This window comes from Lytechinus variegatus, chromosome 1 (assembly GCF_018143015.1).
Source record: "Lytechinus variegatus isolate NC3 chromosome 1, Lvar_3.0, whole genome shotgun sequence".
Classification (NCBI taxonomy): domain Eukaryota; kingdom Metazoa; phylum Echinodermata; class Echinoidea; order Temnopleuroida; family Toxopneustidae; genus Lytechinus; species Lytechinus variegatus.
Genome location: NC_054740.1, coordinates 95,339,111 through 95,358,857, shown reverse-complemented (window position 1 = coordinate 95,358,857; position 19,747 = coordinate 95,339,111). Strand labels below are relative to the sequence as shown.

General features: G+C 39.7%; 1 protein-coding gene across 2 annotated transcripts; it reads left to right on the top strand.

Moving 5' to 3' along the window:
* Positions 1-1,814: 1,814 nt before the first annotated feature.
* Positions 1,815-19,733, top strand: LOC121429414. 2 transcript variants are annotated; one of them, XM_041626404.1, is made up of 4 exons: positions 1,815-3,569; positions 6,155-6,907; positions 8,184-12,122; positions 18,919-19,733. In XM_041626404.1, exons 3-4 carry the CDS (start codon positions 8,579-8,581, stop codon positions 19,731-19,733), a joined length of 4,359 nt encoding a protein of 1,452 aa, XP_041482338.1. In that variant the 5' UTR covers positions 1,815-3,569; positions 6,155-6,907; positions 8,184-8,578. The 2 variants fall into 2 exon arrangements, with proteins under 2 accessions (XP_041482338.1, XP_041482331.1); XM_041626397.1 differs by lacking the exon at positions 1,815-3,569 and having other exon boundaries at positions 3,577-6,907.
* Positions 19,734-19,747: the final 14 nt, after the last annotated feature.

Genomic DNA, 19,747 nt, shown 5'->3' with positions numbered 1-19,747 from the left:
GGTTTAACTAAGACCATGGTCTAACTCTGTGTTAAAATTATGGGAAGCCAAAAGGGTCAAAATTTTTATTCAGTTGTATTATTCTTACGCTTCCTGTGCTCTTTCCAGATTCATCAATGGTGAAGACAATCATCATTTTATACTTCCTAGACAATTATGAATGATTTGAGAGCTAAATGAGCTGAAATATGATATCTTTACTGCTAGTTATTTATGTAACAATTAACTATCCATACTTAAACCACAACTTTAAACCCGAGTTAAAGTTAAACCCGACTTCAGAATACGGGCCATTAAGTTTTATTATCTCTTCCACTTTCTTCCACATTTCTCTTCATCGTCATTCTCTCTCTATCTACCCCCCCCCCTCCTCTCCATCAATACTTCTCATAATTGCAACATTCCATGGTATAATGTCAGTTCTGATGACTCGGACTAATCCTTGCTTTTTATTGGCCAAAGAGTATTAGTCCGACTATCTCTCATTGCTAATATACTAACTATTAAATATTATTTTGGGTTCTCTTTCAAAATCTTGAATCTATCACCAAAATACACACCATAGAATAAAAAGAATTCAAGGATACTGTTTTCTGCAAATGAATAAAGGAACTTTAAATTTTAATAGTCCCAATGATGTACTATGTTGTTAAACAGTAATAATTGTACACACATTCTCATAGCATAGAGTGATAACTTTCTTAAATACAACACCTCAATAATGACATATTGTTCATGTATATGAATAAAGATCCACAAAAACAGCTTCATTTGATTCCTCTCCCCAAGAGACGAATGTTGTTTGCAAAAAATAATGTCACAATATAATACTAACATGTTTTATTCAAATCCTACATCAATGGAATATTACCACTATCTGGACAACTGTAACTTTCTTTTACCAAATAATAATCACAAGTTTTATAATTCTGGCTTTGAATGTCAGTTTTTTACCTTGCGAGTGAAAGCTTCCAGTTTGTGACATTTTGTGGAGTAGCTATTGAATCCCACTCAAGGACATTCAGTAACATAACTCATGAAAAAAAGGAAAGTGAGAGAAAATTTATAATATCTAACTTTTAAAATTCTTTTCCCTTCCAGACAAAATTTGGGTTGAAATCATCCAAACTTTCGATGAGGATGAGGAAGAGGCTGAAGCACCTAACTCTCCCGAAATCCAGGTTGGCAATGCCAACCCTGGATTTTTTAGAAGACTTTTGGGTTGGAGAAAATAAAGGTGAGATGATATTTCCTGAAAAATATCTCAAAATCTTTCACCAAAATGGAAATTTGTATTAAAAATAAGAATGAGTTGAAATGTCCATGAAGATGATGTTGATGATGATTATTGGTTGTTGATGACGATTATTGGTTGTTGATGATTATTTCAGCAATCCTTGGGTTGAAAAGCATTCTGGTCTTGCTTATTCTGTCCACCCACAAAGTGGAATTGATTTGTCTCTTACCATTAGAAAATCAATGTTTGAATCTCAGTTTTTTACCTTGCGAGTGAAAGCCTCCAGTTTGTGACATTTTGTGGAGTAGCTATTGAATCCCACTCAAGGACATTGAGTATTTTAACTAATGAAAAAAAGGAGGAGAGTGAGAGAAAATTTATAATATCTAACTTTTTAAATTCTTTTCCCTTCCAGACAAAATTTGGGTTAAAATCATCCATACTTTCGATGAAGATGAAGAAGAGGCTGAAGCACCAAACTCACCCGAGATCCAGGTTGGGAATGCCAACCCTGGATTTTTTCGAAGACTTTTGGGTTGGAGAAAATAAAGGTGAGATGATATTTCCTGAAAAAATATCTCAAAATCTTTCACCAAAATGGAAATTTGTATTAAAAATGTCAAAACCTTTTCTCGTTTGCAAATTTTTTAATGAATTTCACTCGATGCGCCATATCTAGCCCCCTTGATATTTTTTGGTGCATTACGCCACTTCAAAGCATAGATAAAACCAATTTCTAATAGCAGTTTTGTCAAACATAAAATGCTCAGTGAATAATTTCGATCATTTTTTAAAATCACATATCTTACTGCAAGTTAATAAGAATTCACAATTATTAGATTATTCTGTCCACCCACAAAGTAAAATTGATTTGTCTATTACCATTAGAAAATCAATGTTTGAATGTCAGTTTTTTACCTTGCGAGTGAAAGCTTCCAGTTTGTGACATTTTGTGGAGTAGCTATTGAATCCCACTCAAGGACATTGAGTAATATAACTCATGAAAAAAAGTAGGATAGTGAGAGAAAATTTACAATATCTGACTTTTAAAATTCTTTTCCCTTCCAGACAGAATTTGAACTTTGAACAAGCTGTCCTGGAGAGGGTTGCTGCCAGTGCTGCAGGTGATGTGCACTATATACAGTGTGCAGGTTGAGTGGCTTGAGTTGAGGAAAGAGGGAGGAAGGAAGGCCAAATTCAACGCAAGGTTTTTTTTCATCTATTTTTTTTGTATTGCCCATGTGAGCGATACAAGTTTCTGGAGAATTATTTTATTATTTTTCTTTGCCGCTATATTTTATAAACATGCCACCATTTTTGTCATCGTCAATACGTACAGGCTATAATTGTACCTATTTAGATGCTATTTATTACTTCTATCCTCGGAAAGAGATTTCTGAAATTTATATAAATTGTTCTTTTCCAAATACTGTACAGAGAAACACATGATTATTTGTTTTATAAATAGATCAAAAATAGATTTAATAGATGCATCTGAATATTTCAACAATTAAGAAGTCCTGACACTATAGAGAATTTTTTGACATTTATATGTCATACAAATATTTATATATTCTTAATCACTTTTTTACATTTTTCTTTCATTTATAAAACTTAACATAGTTATTTGATGACATATTGTGCATACAGTTCATATGTTGTTTTCCACTCGCATTGGGCATTGTTCTTCACAACATATCATAAATCCAAAAATCTTAGCTTGGTTCATTGTCCATTTGAATGAAAAATGGGCAAAGCAGGTCATGTTCTGTGCAAGACTGATCATGCCAAACAATTACATCCCAAGAACATATGTAGGTTTTCATAATGGATAATTGGTATCACTCAGTGACAACTATGGTCAATGTTGGGAAATCAGCTATTGGATTTAAAAATAACTTTGAAAAAATTAAAAGACAACATTACTAAAATTAAGGACATTTCAACATGCTAAAACATGTGCATTAGTACATAAGTACTTCACAATTTTTTTTTAGTATTACCTTATGGTTACAATTAGGGTGAAATAAAGTTTTTCTACATACAACATAGTAATTCTTCAAACATAGTTGAGATGACACATTCAATACTTTACATATATTTCTCCTTATTCATCACTTTATCAAATAAATGATCAAAGATTGATGAGCTGAAAAATTGGTTCACCATACATGAACTTCCAAAGAATCTTTGGAGAGAGAAAAGAGAACATTAACTTCACTTTTTGATTCCGTCCTTAACAATCAATTATTTGGACACAATCAAAATATATGATCCATTCTCCTTTTTTACAAGGAAATTAAGAGAATAAATATGATTTGGTTTATGATAGGTCAGCTTAATTCTTGAACTCAAGGACATTCAGTAACATAACTCATGAAAAAAAGGAAAGTGAGAGAAAATTTATAATATCTAACTTTTAAAATTCTTTTCCCTTCCAGACAAAATTTGGGTTGAAATCATCCAAACTTTCGATGAGGATGAGGAAGAGGCTGAAGCACCTAACTCTCCCGAAATCCAGGTTGGCAATGCCAACCCTGGATTTTTTAGAAGACTTTTGGGTTGGAGAAAATAAAGGTGAGATGATATTTCCTGAAAAATATCTCAAAATCTTTCACCAAAATGGAAATTTGTATTAAAAATAAGAATGAGTTGAAATGTCCATGAAGATGATGTTGATGATGATTATTGGTTGTTGATGACGATTATTGGTTGTTGATGATGATTATTTCAGCAATCCTTGGGTTGAAAAGCATTCTGGTCTTGCTTATTCTGTCCACCCACAAAGTGGAATTGATTTGTCTCTTACCATTAGAAAATCAATGTTTGAATCTCAGTTTTTTACCTTGCGAGTGAAAGCCTCCAGTTTGTGACATTTTGTGGAGTAGCTATTGAATCCCACTCAAGGACATTGAGTATTTTAACTAATGAAAAAAAGGAGGAGAGTGAGAGAAAATTTATAATATCTAACTTTTTAGTTTTTAAATTCTTTTCCCTTCCAGACAAAATTTGGGTTGAAATCATCCAAACTTTCGATGAGGATGAGGAAGAGGCTGAAGCACCTAACTCTCCCGAAATCCAGGTTGGCAATGCCAACCCTGGATTTTTTAGAAGACTTTTGGGTTGGAGAAAATAAAGGTGAGATGATATTTCCTGAAAAATATCTCAAAATCTTTCACCAAAATGGAAATTTGTATTAAAAATGTCAAAACCTTTTCTCGTTTGCAAATTTTTTAATGAATTTCACTCGATGCGCCATATCTAGCCCCCTTGATATTTTTTGGTGCATTACGCCACTTCAAAGCATAGATAAAACCAATTTCTAATAGCAGTTTTGTCAAACATAAAATGCTCAGTGAATAATTTCGATCATTTTTTAAAATCACATATCTTACTGCAAGTTAATAAGAATTCACAATTATTAGATTATTCTGTCCACCCACAAAGTAAAATTGATTTGTCTATTACCATTAGAAAATCAATGTTTGAATGTCAGTTTTTTACCTTGCGAGTGAAAGCTTCCAGTTTGTGACATTTTGTGGAGTAGCTATTGAATCCCACTCAAGGACATTGAGTAATATAACTCATGAAAAAAAGTAGGATAGTGAGAGAAAATTTACAATATCTGACTTTTAAAATTCTTTTCCCTTCCAGACAGAATTTGAACTTTGAACAAGCTGTCCTGGAGAGGGTTGCTGCCAGTGCTGCAGGTGATGTGCACTATATACAGTGTGCAGGTTGAGTGGCTTGAGTTGAGGAAAGAGGGAGGAAGGAAGGCCAAATTCAACGCAAGGTTTTTTTTCATCTATTTTTTTTGTATTGCCCATGTGAGCGATACATGTTTCTGGAGAATTATTTTATTATTTTTCTTTGCCGCTATATTTTATAAACATGCCACCATTTTTGTCATTGTCAATACGTACAGGCTATAATTGTACCTATTTAGATGCTATTTATTACTTCTATCCTCGGAAAGAGATTTCTGAAATTTATATAAATTGTTCTTTTCCAAATACTGTACAGAGAAACACATGATTATTTGTTTTATAAATAGATCAAAAATAGATTTAATAGATGCATCTGAATATTTCAACAATTAAGAAGTCCTGACACTATAGAGAATTTTTTGACATTTATATGTCATACAAATATTTATATATTCTTAATCACTTTTTTACATTTTTCTTTCATTTATAAAACTTAACATAGTTATTTGATGACATATTGTGCATACAGTACATATGTTGTTTTCCACTCGCATTGGGCATTGTTCTTCACAACATATCATAAATCCAAAAATCTTAGCTTGGTTCATTGTCCATTTGAATGAAAAATGGGCAAAGCAGGTCATGTTCTGTGCAAGACTGATCATGCCAAACAATTACATCCCAAGAACATATGTAGGTTTTCATAATGGATAATTGGTATCACTCAGTGACAACTATGGTCAATGTTGGGAAATCAGCTATTGGATTTAAAAATAACTTTGAAAAAATTAAAAGACAACATTACTAAAATTAAGGACATTTCAACATGCTAAAACATGTGCATTAGTACATAAGTACTTCACAATTTTTTTTAGTATTACCTTATGGTTACAATTAGGGTGAAATAAAGTTTTTCTACATACAACATAGTAATTCTTCAAACATAGTTGAGATGACACATTCAATACTTTACATATATTTCTCCTTATTCATCACTTTATCAAATAAATGATCAAAGATTGGTGAGCTGAAAAATTGGTTCACCATACATGAACTTCCAAAGAATCTTTGGAGAGAGAAAAGAGAACATTAACTTCACTTTTTGATTCCGTCCTAAACAATCAATTATTTGGACACAATTAAAATATATGATCCATTCTCCTTTTTTACAAGGAAATTAAGAGAATAAATATGATTTGGTTTATGATAGGTCAGCTTAATTCTTGAACCAAACTTGAGTTAATTTCTTGTTCACACTATTGGCACAAACATACATATACTAAATACTTTATAAAGTTGCTCATGAAAACGGTATAATTTGAACATGATTTAAAAATCATTACATAAAAATATTTGAAGTATAAGTAACGAGTCTTTTCTCTAAATTTGTATATCCATTCTTCTGCTTGTGATGGATCAGTCGGCATCTGGGAAAGAGTGCACGCTTGGCCACAACTTAAAATAATTTTATGCAAGGAAGCCATGGCCTTTTTAAAAGAACATCTGTCCATTTATCAGACAGTAGACTCGCCACGATCCGTCACCACATCAGAGTTGACATAGTCATTCTCATTACCTGTAGCGGCATAAACCACATGTGGGCTGAAAGTTAAGACTATATATATTTAACCTTCATTAATTCATGTTCTGTTTCCCAAATAAGGTGAAGTCATTGCCAGTTGGTCACTGTGTATGTTTTCTGGCCTAGTAACAAGGTTGTTTATGATAATGTCAATTCTGGTTGGTCAGCCACACCCTGGTCAGACCAGGGGAGCATAGTAACAATAAACCCATTGGTCAAGACTTAGGCTGTTATGCAAATTAGCCTAAGCATCTCAGAAGGGTGATAAGCCCTCTGCATCTTCCACCCCAGAAGGAAGAAAAGTTTCATTGCAACAAGTTGTGCCGTTATACATTTGATCAAAAGTTACTGATATTGTGAAACCAGGAGGTCAAACAATCGGTAAGTTCTCATAGAAATATTATGTTTACTAGATTAATATTATACAAGTTATGTCAAGTTTGTATATATATGTATTTCAAGTTTCAAGGGATAAGTTATATCTTTGTACTGAGTCTCTCATTCTCTCTCTCTCTCTACCTCTCATTCTTTCTTTGCTACGTCATACCAGAAGTTGTATATGAAGTTTGTTGTTGAGAATCTTTAAGTATGTAACAAGTAATATTCTACGTATTTGAAATGTGTTTACATCTATAATTATATTTGTTAAATAGTTTTGGCACTGCACTGGTTAGAAGTATACTGTAGTGTAGAAGAGGGTATGTGTAATCCTCACTGAGAGTGTACAAGCTGTACAGCTAATCCCGGGGGGGGGGGGGCACTCAGTATATAATGCATAGTGGGTATGTGCCGCGGAGGGGACCCCCATTTTCACACTCAAATTTCCGCTCCAAGGCATAGCATTTTTGCCTTGTTGATAAAAAGAACAAAGAAAGCCGCTCCAAGGCATAGCATTTTCTTCTTATCGAGAAAAAAGAAGAGGGAAATCCGCTCCAAAGCTTCGCATATTTTTCGTTACGCCGCTCCGATCGCATTGAATGAGTCGAATTTTGGTGAAAAGCGGCCGCGGAGCTCCCCCGGCGGAGGCCGCGCTAGCTGCATCATGCACGCATGAACGTTCCGTAGGGATGCATACGCACTCACACGCTGGCGATCCGTTCCAAGGACCCCCGTTTTCACAAACATTTGTCGTTCCGAAGCCCGTTCCGAGGACCCTCCTTTTTACAATAAGCCCGCTCCAAGGCCCCCGTTTTTTGTCTCGCCCGCGGCACACCCCCACCACATTTTTGGTCGAGTGCCCCCCCCCCCGGGCAGCTAATAAGCAAACAAAAGTGCCTTTGTTAAGTGATGGTTTCAATGCCACTGTTACTGAGAGTTATTAATGTGTATAGGCCCATGGTTAATGCTATCCCTAAGGAGATAATCTTGTTTAAGGCACAGCTTGAGTAGAGGTGTGTTCAGACGGGTTATTAGTTATACAGAATTAAGTTTATTCCTTTAGCATTAGTTAGATTTATTGCTATTGATTTTCACGTTAGTATATATCTATACCTTCTGTTTTACTAGTTTATTATAACAATAAGATGAATACCAACATGGTAGTAAGAATAATCATCTCTTTATCCGTCAAAATATTATGACCGTTAATTCTTTCATGTAAATTTCTCTATGTTGACGATATACTAATTTTGCAATTACACTTTCATTTTTATTGCAGCGAACCACCAATTGCTTGCTCATTCACGTTTGTCAATCACTTCCAAGTTATTTATCGTTCTGTTCTACTTCGCCATTTCTTATGTTTCATCGATCATTTTATTTTCGAGTTGTGTGAACACGCCGTTATTTCGTCCACCAAGTCTACTGTTATCATTAAATGGATGTCTTAACCTACATGACTGTGTGATTGGACATTTATCTTTGGAGTGTGCTGGTGCGTTCGGATATTGACTATCCACGAGCCTAAGTTAATCCTTAGCTGTAGCTTAACCGTGCAAGAAGCTACATAAGTTCGCGATTGATTGTTTGTGATTCATCTCTAAACTTCACGATCGCGGTGGAAGACTGGATAAAGTTCACAATAGCTTTAATTAGAACGTTGATCATATCATCATGTCACGTAACGGTGCTAACGAAGGAAAGTCCCAGTTAATGCAGTCATGTCGGGCTTATGCTGGGAGCCTTACAAAGAAATATAAAGAACTGGAGGTGCTGATGTTAGATCCAGAAAACCTCGTCAAAGTCACCGGAAAGGCGGACCAGTTAGATGATGTATTCATTAAATATACAGAACGCTTTGGTGAGTACCACAAGTTGCTAACTGGGGAAGAGGCTGTTAAGGTACTGGAGGACTTTGACGCAGAGCAAACTAACAAGAGGGAATTTGATGAGCGATTATCAGTCTGGATGAAGGAGGCCAAGGAGCACTGCCGGAAGATTGCCGAACCCACAAAGGAGGATGACGACTGCATGTCGCTAAGGTCCTCAGGGAGCAACCAGTCTGTCCGGACAACAAGCTCAACAACCTCATCGAGGCTGAGGGACGCGAGGATCAAACCTGAGGTCGCTAAGTTAAAATTAGAACAGATAAAGGAAACTCAACGCCTCAAAATGGAACAATTAAAACTCGAACAACAAATTGCGAATGTTGAGGGAGTACATGGGGTTCAGGAGGCTGAGATTGAGTGTAAGTTATTACTAGAAGAGGAGCAACCTCTAGTCGCTAGTGAGGTAAGTGCCTGTAAGATCAGATTGAATCCTGATGTTCCCCCATGGACTGGTAGTATACGTAATGATGTAATGATGCATGTACCTCCTAAAAGTAATTTAGAGGTAAAAGATATATTCAGTGTTGTGGACCTGGCAATGAATATGCCCAAACCAGAGTTAGATTCATTCAGTGGAAACCCTTTGGAATACTGGTCCTTTATTAATAAATTTGAGGCTGTCATAGGGAATAAGAACATAGATAGAAGTAAATTGATGTATTTAATTCAGTACTGTACTGGTAAGGCTAAGGAAAGTATAGAGAACTGTTTACTTCTAGATGCAGGTACAGGGTACAATAAAGCAAAGGAAATTCTGTCCAAACAATTTGGACAGTCCTTTCTCGTGACCACTGCTCACATCAACAAGGTTCTTAACTGCCAACCAATTCGTCCGAATGATGGGGCTGCACTCTGGGACATGGCAAGAGACATGAGGAGGTGTGAGATCGTGCTTTCTCAGATGGGTTACAGTGCCGACATGAACTCGTCGGATAATCTACTGAAGATACAGCAACTGATGCCAATTCACATGCAATCGGAGTGGGCTAAACGAGCTCACAACAACATGATGCGAAACCGGATTGCTCCCAACTTTAGCATGATGGTAGAGTTTGTTGAGCAAGGTGCTCAGCTCTCCAGCAACATGTTTGGGAGAAATATTGGGAAAGCAAAACCAGCTTCCCCAAAGACTACAGGTAAGTCCAATGCTCCTAAATGTGTTTTCTCCACACAGGCTGTTGGATCTACCCAAGGAGCAGAGCAGACCAGCAAGAAGCCTGGACTAAAGACCTGCCCATGCTGCTCGGGTAGTCACCATCTTGGGGCTTGCAAGACCTTCCAGCAGAAGACGCGGGATGAAAGGCTTAAGGTAGTAAGGCAAGCTCGCATATGTGATAACTGCTTTGAGCAGTCACATATTGCGAGAAACTGTTCGAAGAAATCGAATTGTGAGGTCAGTGGGTGCAAATGGAAGCATCATACCCTCCTTCACTTGCACCAAAGTAAGAACGAAAACAAGGAAGGTCAGGTCCAGAAAGGATCTAACTCAACAACTGCTGCTACTACTGTAACTGGGGCCGGCAAGGCTAAGGCCGATGCCAACGACGAAGACATACCTGCAGGCAACTGCAACAGCACTATGACCACAAACCATAGGGTATGTCTTCGAGTGGTGCCAGTGATAATACAAGGGCGACACAAAGAGATACAAACCTTGGCGTTACTTGATCAGGCAAGCGATGTATCTCTATGTGATGAAAGTCTTGTCCATGAACTTGGTATTACTGGCAAGCGAAGGGATTTTCATCTGACGACAGTCAATGAAAAGAACACCAAAAAGAGTGGACTAGAAGTCCGTCTTTCTGTAAAGGGCCTTAACTGCACAGAACAGATCGACATGCCCAAGGTCTGGACAGTATCGAAGCTGCCTATTTCAGGCGGATTAATTCCAGACCAGAGGGATATCCAGAAATGGAATCACTTGAAGGGAATTGAATTCCCGCGAATCCAAGAGAGGGACATCAAGCTACTAATTGGTGGAGATATTCCAGAGGCCTTTTGGGTCTTGGAACAACGAAGAGGGAATAAGAAGGAACCTTTCGCTATACGATCTCCACTAGGATGGACTTTGATGGGCCCAACCCGCCAAGGGCATAACCACTCCGATGGGTTCAATGTCAACTTTACGCAAATTGAATCTGTTGACCTTCATCAACAGTTAAGCAGATTCTGGCAGCTTGATCATCAGGTAGGTAAGGGTACTGAAGAAAGGCTTGGGTTATCGGTTGAAGACAAGAGGGCAAAGGCCATCATGGAAGGTTCCATACAGCTTGTCAACAACCATTACGAGCTGGGCCTCCCATGGAGACACGAACGACCATATCTACCTGACAATCTTCCCTCTGCACAGGCAAGACTAAAATACCTGAAGAAACGCTTCTTAAAGGATGATGCCCTCTTCGAGAAGTATAAGTCAACTGTGCAGGGATACATTGAGAAAGGGTATGCAGAGGAAGTGAACCATGAAGAAGTTCCAAATGAGGAAGAATCATGGTATCTTCCCCATCACCCTGTTGTTCACCCTCGTAAACCTGAGAAGGTAAGAGTTGTTTACGATTGTGCAGCTAAATACAAAGGGACATCCCTCAATGACCAACTCCTGCGTGGCCCCGATCTAACTAACAGTATTGTCGGAGTCCTTACAAGGTTCCGACAAGAACGGGTCGCAGTGGTTGGTGATATTGAGGCCATGTTTCACCAAGTTAAAGTCCCTGAGAAAGACCGTCATGCTCTGCGTTTCTTATGGTGGAAGGATGGTGACCTGACAGCACATCCAACCTCCTATCAAATGACTGTACACTTGTTTGGAGCCACATCTTCACCAAGCTGTGCCGCATTTGCTCTAAGAAAGACAGCAGAGGATAATGAGAAGGACTTCAGCAAAGAAGCAGTCAATACAGTCCGAGAGAACTTCTATGTGGATGACTGTTTGAAGTCTGTACCGACAAAGGACGATGCTGTCAAAATTGTACAGGAGCTATGTGACTTGTTGAAGAAAGGTGGTTTCCACTTGACGAAGTGGGTAAGTAATGATTGGGATGCATTGTCCTCGATACCAGAGGCTGAGAGAGCTCCTTCGGTCATTGACTTGGACCTAGATGGACTTCCGATAGAACGTACTCTGGGTGTCCTTTGGGATGTGTCCAATGACCACTTTGGATTTAAAGTCAGCATCGAGAAACCCCCATCAAGGAGGGGAATATTATCTATGATCAGCTCTCTTTATGACCCTTTGGGTTTCGTAGCACCATTTGTTCTTCCAGCAAAGATGCTACTCCAGTCAATATGCCGCAGAGGAGCAGACTGGGACCAACTTGTGGAAGGAGAATGTTGTATTATGGTGTTTGACTCAATTAAAGAGACTCGATAGACATTCTGTTTGGTAATAAATGCAGCTACATCGTGAGACCATTTATTATGGTTTTTATCCAACAACGTAGAGGGCGTACTTCTACAACATCTCCCTCGCAATATTTTTTTTTTTTTTTAAATGATCACTGATCATAAAATGTAAACATAAAGTAAAACCAGTTAACATCCAATCCTCAGAAACTGAACTTGTTACTGTCAATTAGCAGTCTGTAAAACTGTATGCACTTTGTTAACTTCACCAGAAAACCCAACTGTGCATATCTTACTTTGAGGGTCTACCTCTGAACTATTGTTCTTTTCCAGTCACAGGCATGTATACAGAATTATGATAGAAATTCACTTTTCCAATTTACGTATCAATATACACATGAATAATCGGAATTAAGTGCGATTTAAAACTTTCTTCCTGTATTGATCAACTAGACTTACTTAATAAGTAAATGACATTACTCCTTATTTTCTAGATGTCCAAACTTAGTGCATACATGTACTTGTCTAGCACACAATAACACCACTTAATAATTACAGTAGTGTCTCCAATTTTTTAGTTTCCAACAAACAAACTTTATGATAACAATTCTGAACCAAATGGCAACTGCCAACTCTTTTGTCACATGCTTCCAAAAGGTACATGTATTGAAAATTAACAATAAGTAAATAACATTGAATTACTATTTAACGTAAAGGATACTCGGTCACATTTCATCCAAGGCATACTTGCATGCCACTTTTTTTTTTTTTTTTTTAAATGTGTTCCGCTATTTTCATCTGTTTTAATGTTATTATTTCTTCTTTTTTTGTGTGTGTTTGTCAAGAAGTTGTAAAATTTCTGTACCTGTATCAGTCATATAACAGTGTAAATAATAAAATGAAATGTGTATGCCAAAACATTTGCATCATCTGTATGCTTGTTTCGATGCTTTTTTTTTTTTTTTTTTTTTTTTTTACATCATGAAATTAACAATAACGAGTGGGTTTCTTACTGATGCGTCCAGATCGCGTTCTATAGTGGTCTGGTCTAGGTTCTGTTTCGGGGTCTAGTAATTGGTCATGCAGGTCCGGTCCGTCTGGAACGTTCCTGTCTGTAGCAGTATGCATCGAAGGGCGCGCACCGCCTATTGGCTCAGCCAGACACGGCAAATATGGAGCATCTCTCAATTGAACCCTATTTCTTCTAAGCTGCTTGCCATCTGGGGTGGTGACTATGTATGACCTGGCCTGCGGATCATTACATACTCTTGTCACCTCTGCTGGAAACCAAGTCTGAGTATCTTTGTTGCGAACTCGAACTTTTTGCCCTACTCTGAGCGGCTGAAGTTCGTTCTTACTTCCAACTGCATCATAATTGGCCTTCATGCGCTCTCTACGCTGCTCCAAGCGTTCTTGGTTCTTATGTCCTTGATATGTGGTGTTAGAATCCAGGTTAGCAGGTAATAGTGTCCGGACTTGACGGCCAAACATCATTTCTGCAGGGGATGGAAGATGGGCATCTACCGGAGTACATCGTAGATTGAGTAGAGCGGCAGCAGTACTTTCTCCAGTTGCCTGTGTTTTCCGTATGATCCCTTTGACTGTTTGGACCGTGCGTTCTATCTGTCCATTAGACTGTGGGTACCTTGGTGAGGAAGTCAGGTGTGTAATACCCCATTCCTTGCACATGTGCTGAAAAGCTGCACCAACAAACTGTGGTCCGTTGTCCGAAATGATCTCTGTAGGAGATCCTAGAAGTCCAAAGATACCAGTAACAGCATTCGCCACAGCTGCACTTGTGGTGGATGTCAGTCGATGTACAACTGGAAACTTGGAATGGTAATCTACTATCAGTAGATACTGTACTGTATTCAGCTCAAACAGATCCATGCCAACCTTGGTCCAAGGGGTGATAGGTACCTCATGAGGAATGAGTGGTTCCTTTCTCTGCTCTGGCATTCTTTCCTGGCACTGATTGCACAACCTGACATTCTCATCAATCTGGCGATTAATGTTGGGCCAATAGACTGACTGGCGTGCCAAGAGCCTCATCTTCTCTATACCTGGATGCCCTTTGTGCAATTGCTGCAGGATATCCTGTCTCATGGATTGCGGAATAACGACCTGCCGGCCTTTGAAAAGGACACCTCCAGACACACCTAGTTCATCACGATATGGCCAGAATGGGCGAATATCATTCTGAAGTTCCTGAATGGTTGCAGGCCAACCTTTGTGAGTGAGTTCTTTCACACGCTCTAGGATGGGATCCCTGACAGTCTCCCTCTGTAAAGCTTGCTGTTTTACACATCCGAAGTGGAGAAGATCGATACCCAGCACATCCTCTACCTCATCCAGTAGGATGCTCTCCACATGGATATCTAGTGGAATGTCTTCGGCCTTCTGCGGATTGGGTAGGCGACTCAGCGTGTCTGGAATGATCATCTCCGTCCCTGGCCTGTGTTCTATGTCAAAGTTATATCCCTGTATCTTCACTAAGAGCCGTTGTAGCCTTGGAGGAGCACTCGTTAGTGGCTTATTTGTGATCGTGACCAGTGGCTTATGGTCTGTCAGTACCTTAAAGTCTCTTCCGAAGAGATAGGTGTGAAAACGGGTGATCCCGAAGACAAGAGCCAGGGTCTCTCTCTCTCTCTATATTTGAGTACTGTGATTGGCAAGGTGAAAGACTTTTCGAAGCGTATGCTACAGGCCTCCCTTTCTGTGAGAGGCAGGCTCCCAAACCTTTTGACGATGCATCAACCTCGAGAGCAACAGGCAATTCAGAATTGTAGTATTGCAACAGGCTGTCTTGCTGGATAGCCTTCTTCAGCTGGCAGTATGCTTCCTGGTGATCCTCCTGCCACACGAATGGAACATCCTTCTTCATGAGATCCCTCAGAATAGCAACTTGATCAGCATAGTTTGGGATGTAGGGAGATAGAAAATTCATCATGCCTAAGAATCTCTGAAGGTCCTCCTTGTCTTGCGGAGTGGGCATGTTGTGGATGTCTTCCACTTTGCAGGGATCTGGACTGATTCCTCTATCTGAGTAGATTGTCCCAAAGAAGTTGATTGAGTTAGATTTCACTACGCACTTGCTACTATTGAAGACTAATCCCTCCTCTGAGGCTACCTCAAATAGACGTGTGAGGTTGAGGTCATGCTCTTCCTCTGTTTGACCAATAACGACTATGTCGTCTGCAATGCAGACAACACCTGAAAGGTGCCCTACGATATTATCCATTCGCTGTTGGAACAGGTCTTGGCTTGTTGAAAGGCCAAACGGGAGACGTAGAAAACAATATCTCCCAAAGGGCGTACGAAAGGTAGTCAGCTCTTGTGAGCCCTCAGTAAGATGCACTGACCAATAGCCTGCTTTCGCATCTAATTTAGTGAAGAACTTTGCGTTTGCAAATGATGGATTGATCTCCTCTAGTGTCTGGATTTTGTGTGGACACCGCTTAAGGCTCTCATTAAGACGCTTTGGGTCTAAACACACTCGAATCGATCCATCCTTCTTTACTGATGTAGTGATGGAACTGCACCAGTCAGTGTGATGTGTCACCTTACGAATCACACCTTGACTTTCCATTTTGTCAAGCTCGTCTTGTAACTTGTCTTTGATATGAATGCTACACTTGCGAGGGGCATCGATGTGTGGAGTGGCACCCTCTTTCAACAGAAGAGTGGCTGGGTCTCTGAAATCACCAATGCGATCAAATTGGTCTGGCCACCTTGAGATAAGGTCGTCAGCTGTCTTGATGGGTTGTACCTGATGAGGTGCTTCCAATGAGGCATCATTACTGTGTGCTACAGTGTGAATAGTGACTAGCTTTAGGTCCTTACTGCTTGAAAGACCAAGTATTGCAGGACCTGGTACGTCAACTACAAAGAATTCTCGTCTAGTCCATGATGAACCCTCATGGCAGCACATGAGATCAATGGACCCAATACAAGGAATAGGAATATCACCATAGGCCATGAGCCGTACATTTCTCGGCCTCACTAGAGACCGCCACTGGCCTCTAGGGTACATCTGGTTTACAATGCGAAGAGGGAGTGCATTACCACCTGCTCCAGTATCTATCTTCACTCTCAGGTGATGTTGCCCTGCTTTGCGAGGACAAGTTACATCTATCACTGCAAAGGCTTCTTTACTAGCGTCCCTATCCTTGGTGTCCATGCTTGAAATCACAATCGAGCTGAAGTACTGAGGGAAACAATTATCTTCGTTAGGAGTTGGTTGTTCATCCACTTCCACTGGTGAAGCATCAATCCGTTCTTGTCTAGGTGTTCGTCTTTTATCTGACTTGGACCTGCAGCACTTAGCCCAATGCCCCCTTTTCCCACAATTCTTGCAGATGTCATGATACGCAGGGCATTTCCTGGGTGGGTGATGAAGTCCACAATTACCACATTGTTTGCGGTCACTAGCTGTTGGCTTGCTGTCCTTATGCGGTCTCTGCGGTTTCCTGCTGAATGCATCAATGTTGGATACTGGGGAAAGATCAGCTAAACACTGTTTGCCAGCTGCAATGGCCTCATATTGACGTCCTAGAGTGACCACGTCCGCAAGGGGATATCCCGCAGGTTTCTGCAATAATTCACGCTGAAAACCATCAAAGTGTGTAGATGCAATGACCAACTCGATTATACGCTCATTGAGTTCGGCCTCTGTGAAGTTGCACTGACGGCTCTTGTCCCTACAACGTGTCACAAAATCATCAATGGATTCCTCCGGATTCTGCCTATACCTGATAAGCTCAAGCCGATGAATGCGAAAGTTGATGCTAACTTTCAGTTGCTTCTCAAAGAAATCCCATATTCTGGATGGCTTGTCTTGGTCTGCATCGCTAAGGCCAGAAGCATTGAGACGCCGTAAACCTTCTACACCTAAAGCAATCTTTATCTTTGTTGCTATCTTCACTTCATCTGTTATGTCTAAATCTTTCAAACATAACTCCATGCGCTGCTTAAAGAGAGAAAATCCACTTGCCAGGTCTGGCATCTGCCAATTCATCTCTGGAAGACGCGCCATTTTTATCGCTTAGGGATTCAGAAGTAGCAGTTAAGTGAAATAAAGTCAGTCTGTCTTCGCTATAACTTATGCCAGCGCACAATATAGAAAATAATGTCCCATTAAATATATGAATAATCGGCAAGAAAATGCAATAGCAAGGTAGAAATGTGCCCAAGTAATGGCAAAATATAGGTATGTATGGACTATGGGACTAATAATACTGAGCAATCAAAATCTTCAGAATAGTGCATATACCTGCAGGTCTAGATACGCTTTGACAATGAGAGTTAATAATCGCTGTACCTACTGCAAACAACGGAAGCAGACCTAAAAAGGGGAAGTAATCTAACGTAGGTCATGCAATACAGTATATTATGCTGTGTAAACCGAATAATAATCTTTCACCACCTTGTGTAAACTGCTAATGTTGTTATTGTTTTTGCATTCACATTTGAACCGTTTATACGAAGTATTCGAAAGCTAAAAGTGGGACTTACATGTAATCTCAGATATGATGAATCAAATGTAGGCTAAATCTACGATTTGAAATTAGCGATAGAAAATCAACCATAAAATACACATAAGTATACTGGTTTAAGCAAAATAGATCTATTGTGGCAACACAATTATCCCATAAAACATGACATTGTTATCTAGTATCATCATTAAAAACTATACTCCTGTCTACTGCGAAGTTCTGTTTTTGAAATCAAGTCTTTAATCTGTTTTGTGTCCTTTGCTACTTTAAGTATTTCAGGTGAATAAATATCTGATTCTGAGTTTTGCCTTCCACTAGCTTCACTTCAGTTTCTCTTGCACTCTGAGTCATTCACAGTTCATGTGGAATTGATGCACAATGACGAGGCTTGAAGCGTCGCTGCTAATATGTTGGATTGGCGATGTCCCAGGCTCCTGACTGGGCTCCAAAACACAAAATAACAGTCTAACTTGGTAGGTATATTTGATACTGCCTGGGTCAAGCACAGTGTGTCGGCTCAAAACTCTAGAGTGAAATGTCTATTTAGGCCAAATAAAGTAATATTGATGTCCAGCTTCCGTGGATAGAGATGCAAGGGTCTGAGCCTTCCGAGGTGAAAGCTGTTCCCATCTGCGATGATTACAATTCAGAGCACACACAGTAGAATTCTAACGTAACTTCATGTGTAGATCTAAGTAGGCCTAGTTATTTAGTTCTCGTACTTATTAATAAGTGGTTGGCTAGCGGTAGAACCGGAGAGTAGACATACGGTACTAGATCATAGATTTTGTTCTCAATCTGCGATGATCACAAATCAGAAAACTGGGTGTTGTTCCAACAACTGAACTCTCATCTGCTCGCTCGGTCCATCGTGTGTAGCGATCAGTGCTACGGTCACACTCTGCGGGGCAGTCAAGTTGCGTTATAAGCACTAGCGGAGGCGCGGAGGCTCGTACCCGGGGAGTGCAGGCGATAAGTTATGGAACGTACGGTACCGGTAGTGTCGGAACATTAATGCTAGCACATTGTCCGATAACCAACTTACATCATCAAATTACTCACTTCTCTGTCCAAATCAATAAAATTCATTGGATGGTAGCTGATGTCCGATCTTCGAATGATAGCATGGACTTCTTTCACCGCTGCCACCATGTTGTATTATGGTGTTTGACTCAATTAAAGAGACTCGATAGACATTCTGTTTGGTAATAAATGCAGCTACATCGTGAGACCATTTATTATGGTTTTTATCCAACAACGTAGAGGGCGTACTTCTACAACAGAGAAGATCTTCAAAAATGGAGAAAATGGCTAGATGACCTTCCACATCTTTCGGACATTGCTATTCAGCGATGTCTTAAGCCCGTGAACTTTGGCGAGGTGACATCACGACAGCTCCACCACTTCTGTGATGCATCAGAACGTGGTTATTCGGCTATGTCGTATCTTCCTCAGGTAAGTGAAGGTGGCAAGGTGCATTGCTCCTTCATCATGGGAAAGTCTCGACTTTGTCCACTCAAGGCAACGTCGATACCACGTCTGGAGTTAACAGCAGCTGTTCTAGCGGTTAGCCTGGACCAACAAATCAAGGATGAATTGCGGCTCCCTGTGACATCACCCACATTTTGGACTGATTCAACATCTGCACTTCAGTACATCATGAATGAAAGCAGAAGATTTCAGACATTTGTGGCTAATAGGGTTGCCAAAATTCATGAAGCAACAGACAAGTCTCAATGGAGACATGTAGACACCAAGCTGAACCCTGCAGACGAAGGTTCAAGAGGGTTGTCTGGTAGAGACATGGCGAGTGATCCTCGATGGTTAAATGGGCCTGATTTTCTCTGGGAGGAGGAAAGCAGCTGGCCAACCCAACCTTCCGTATTGCAGGATGTTTCTGACGATGACCCAGAGGTTAAGAAGACTGCTCAAGTCAACCTATCTTCTGTGGAAAAGGATGTAGGAATAAACATGCTTCAAAGATATTCCTCTTGGAATAAACTGAAAAGAGGAGTAGCATGGCTACAGAGGTACAGGGAGTACCTCCAAGCGAAGACCAATAGACCAAACCTCACAGGAATCTTGAAAAGGACGATCTCGTGATGGTTGTTGATGAA

Bases quoted from the DNA above. Each gene is read 5' to 3' on its own strand.
- LOC121429414 (XM_041626404.1), top strand. From the start codon at position 8,579: ATGTCACGTAACGGTGCTAACGAAGGAAAGTCCCAGTTAATGCAGTCA. The intron at 12,123-18,918 runs GTTGTATTATGG...ACAACAGAGAAG, and splicing joins CCAACTTGTGGAAGGAGAAT to ATCTTCAAAAATGGAGAAAA.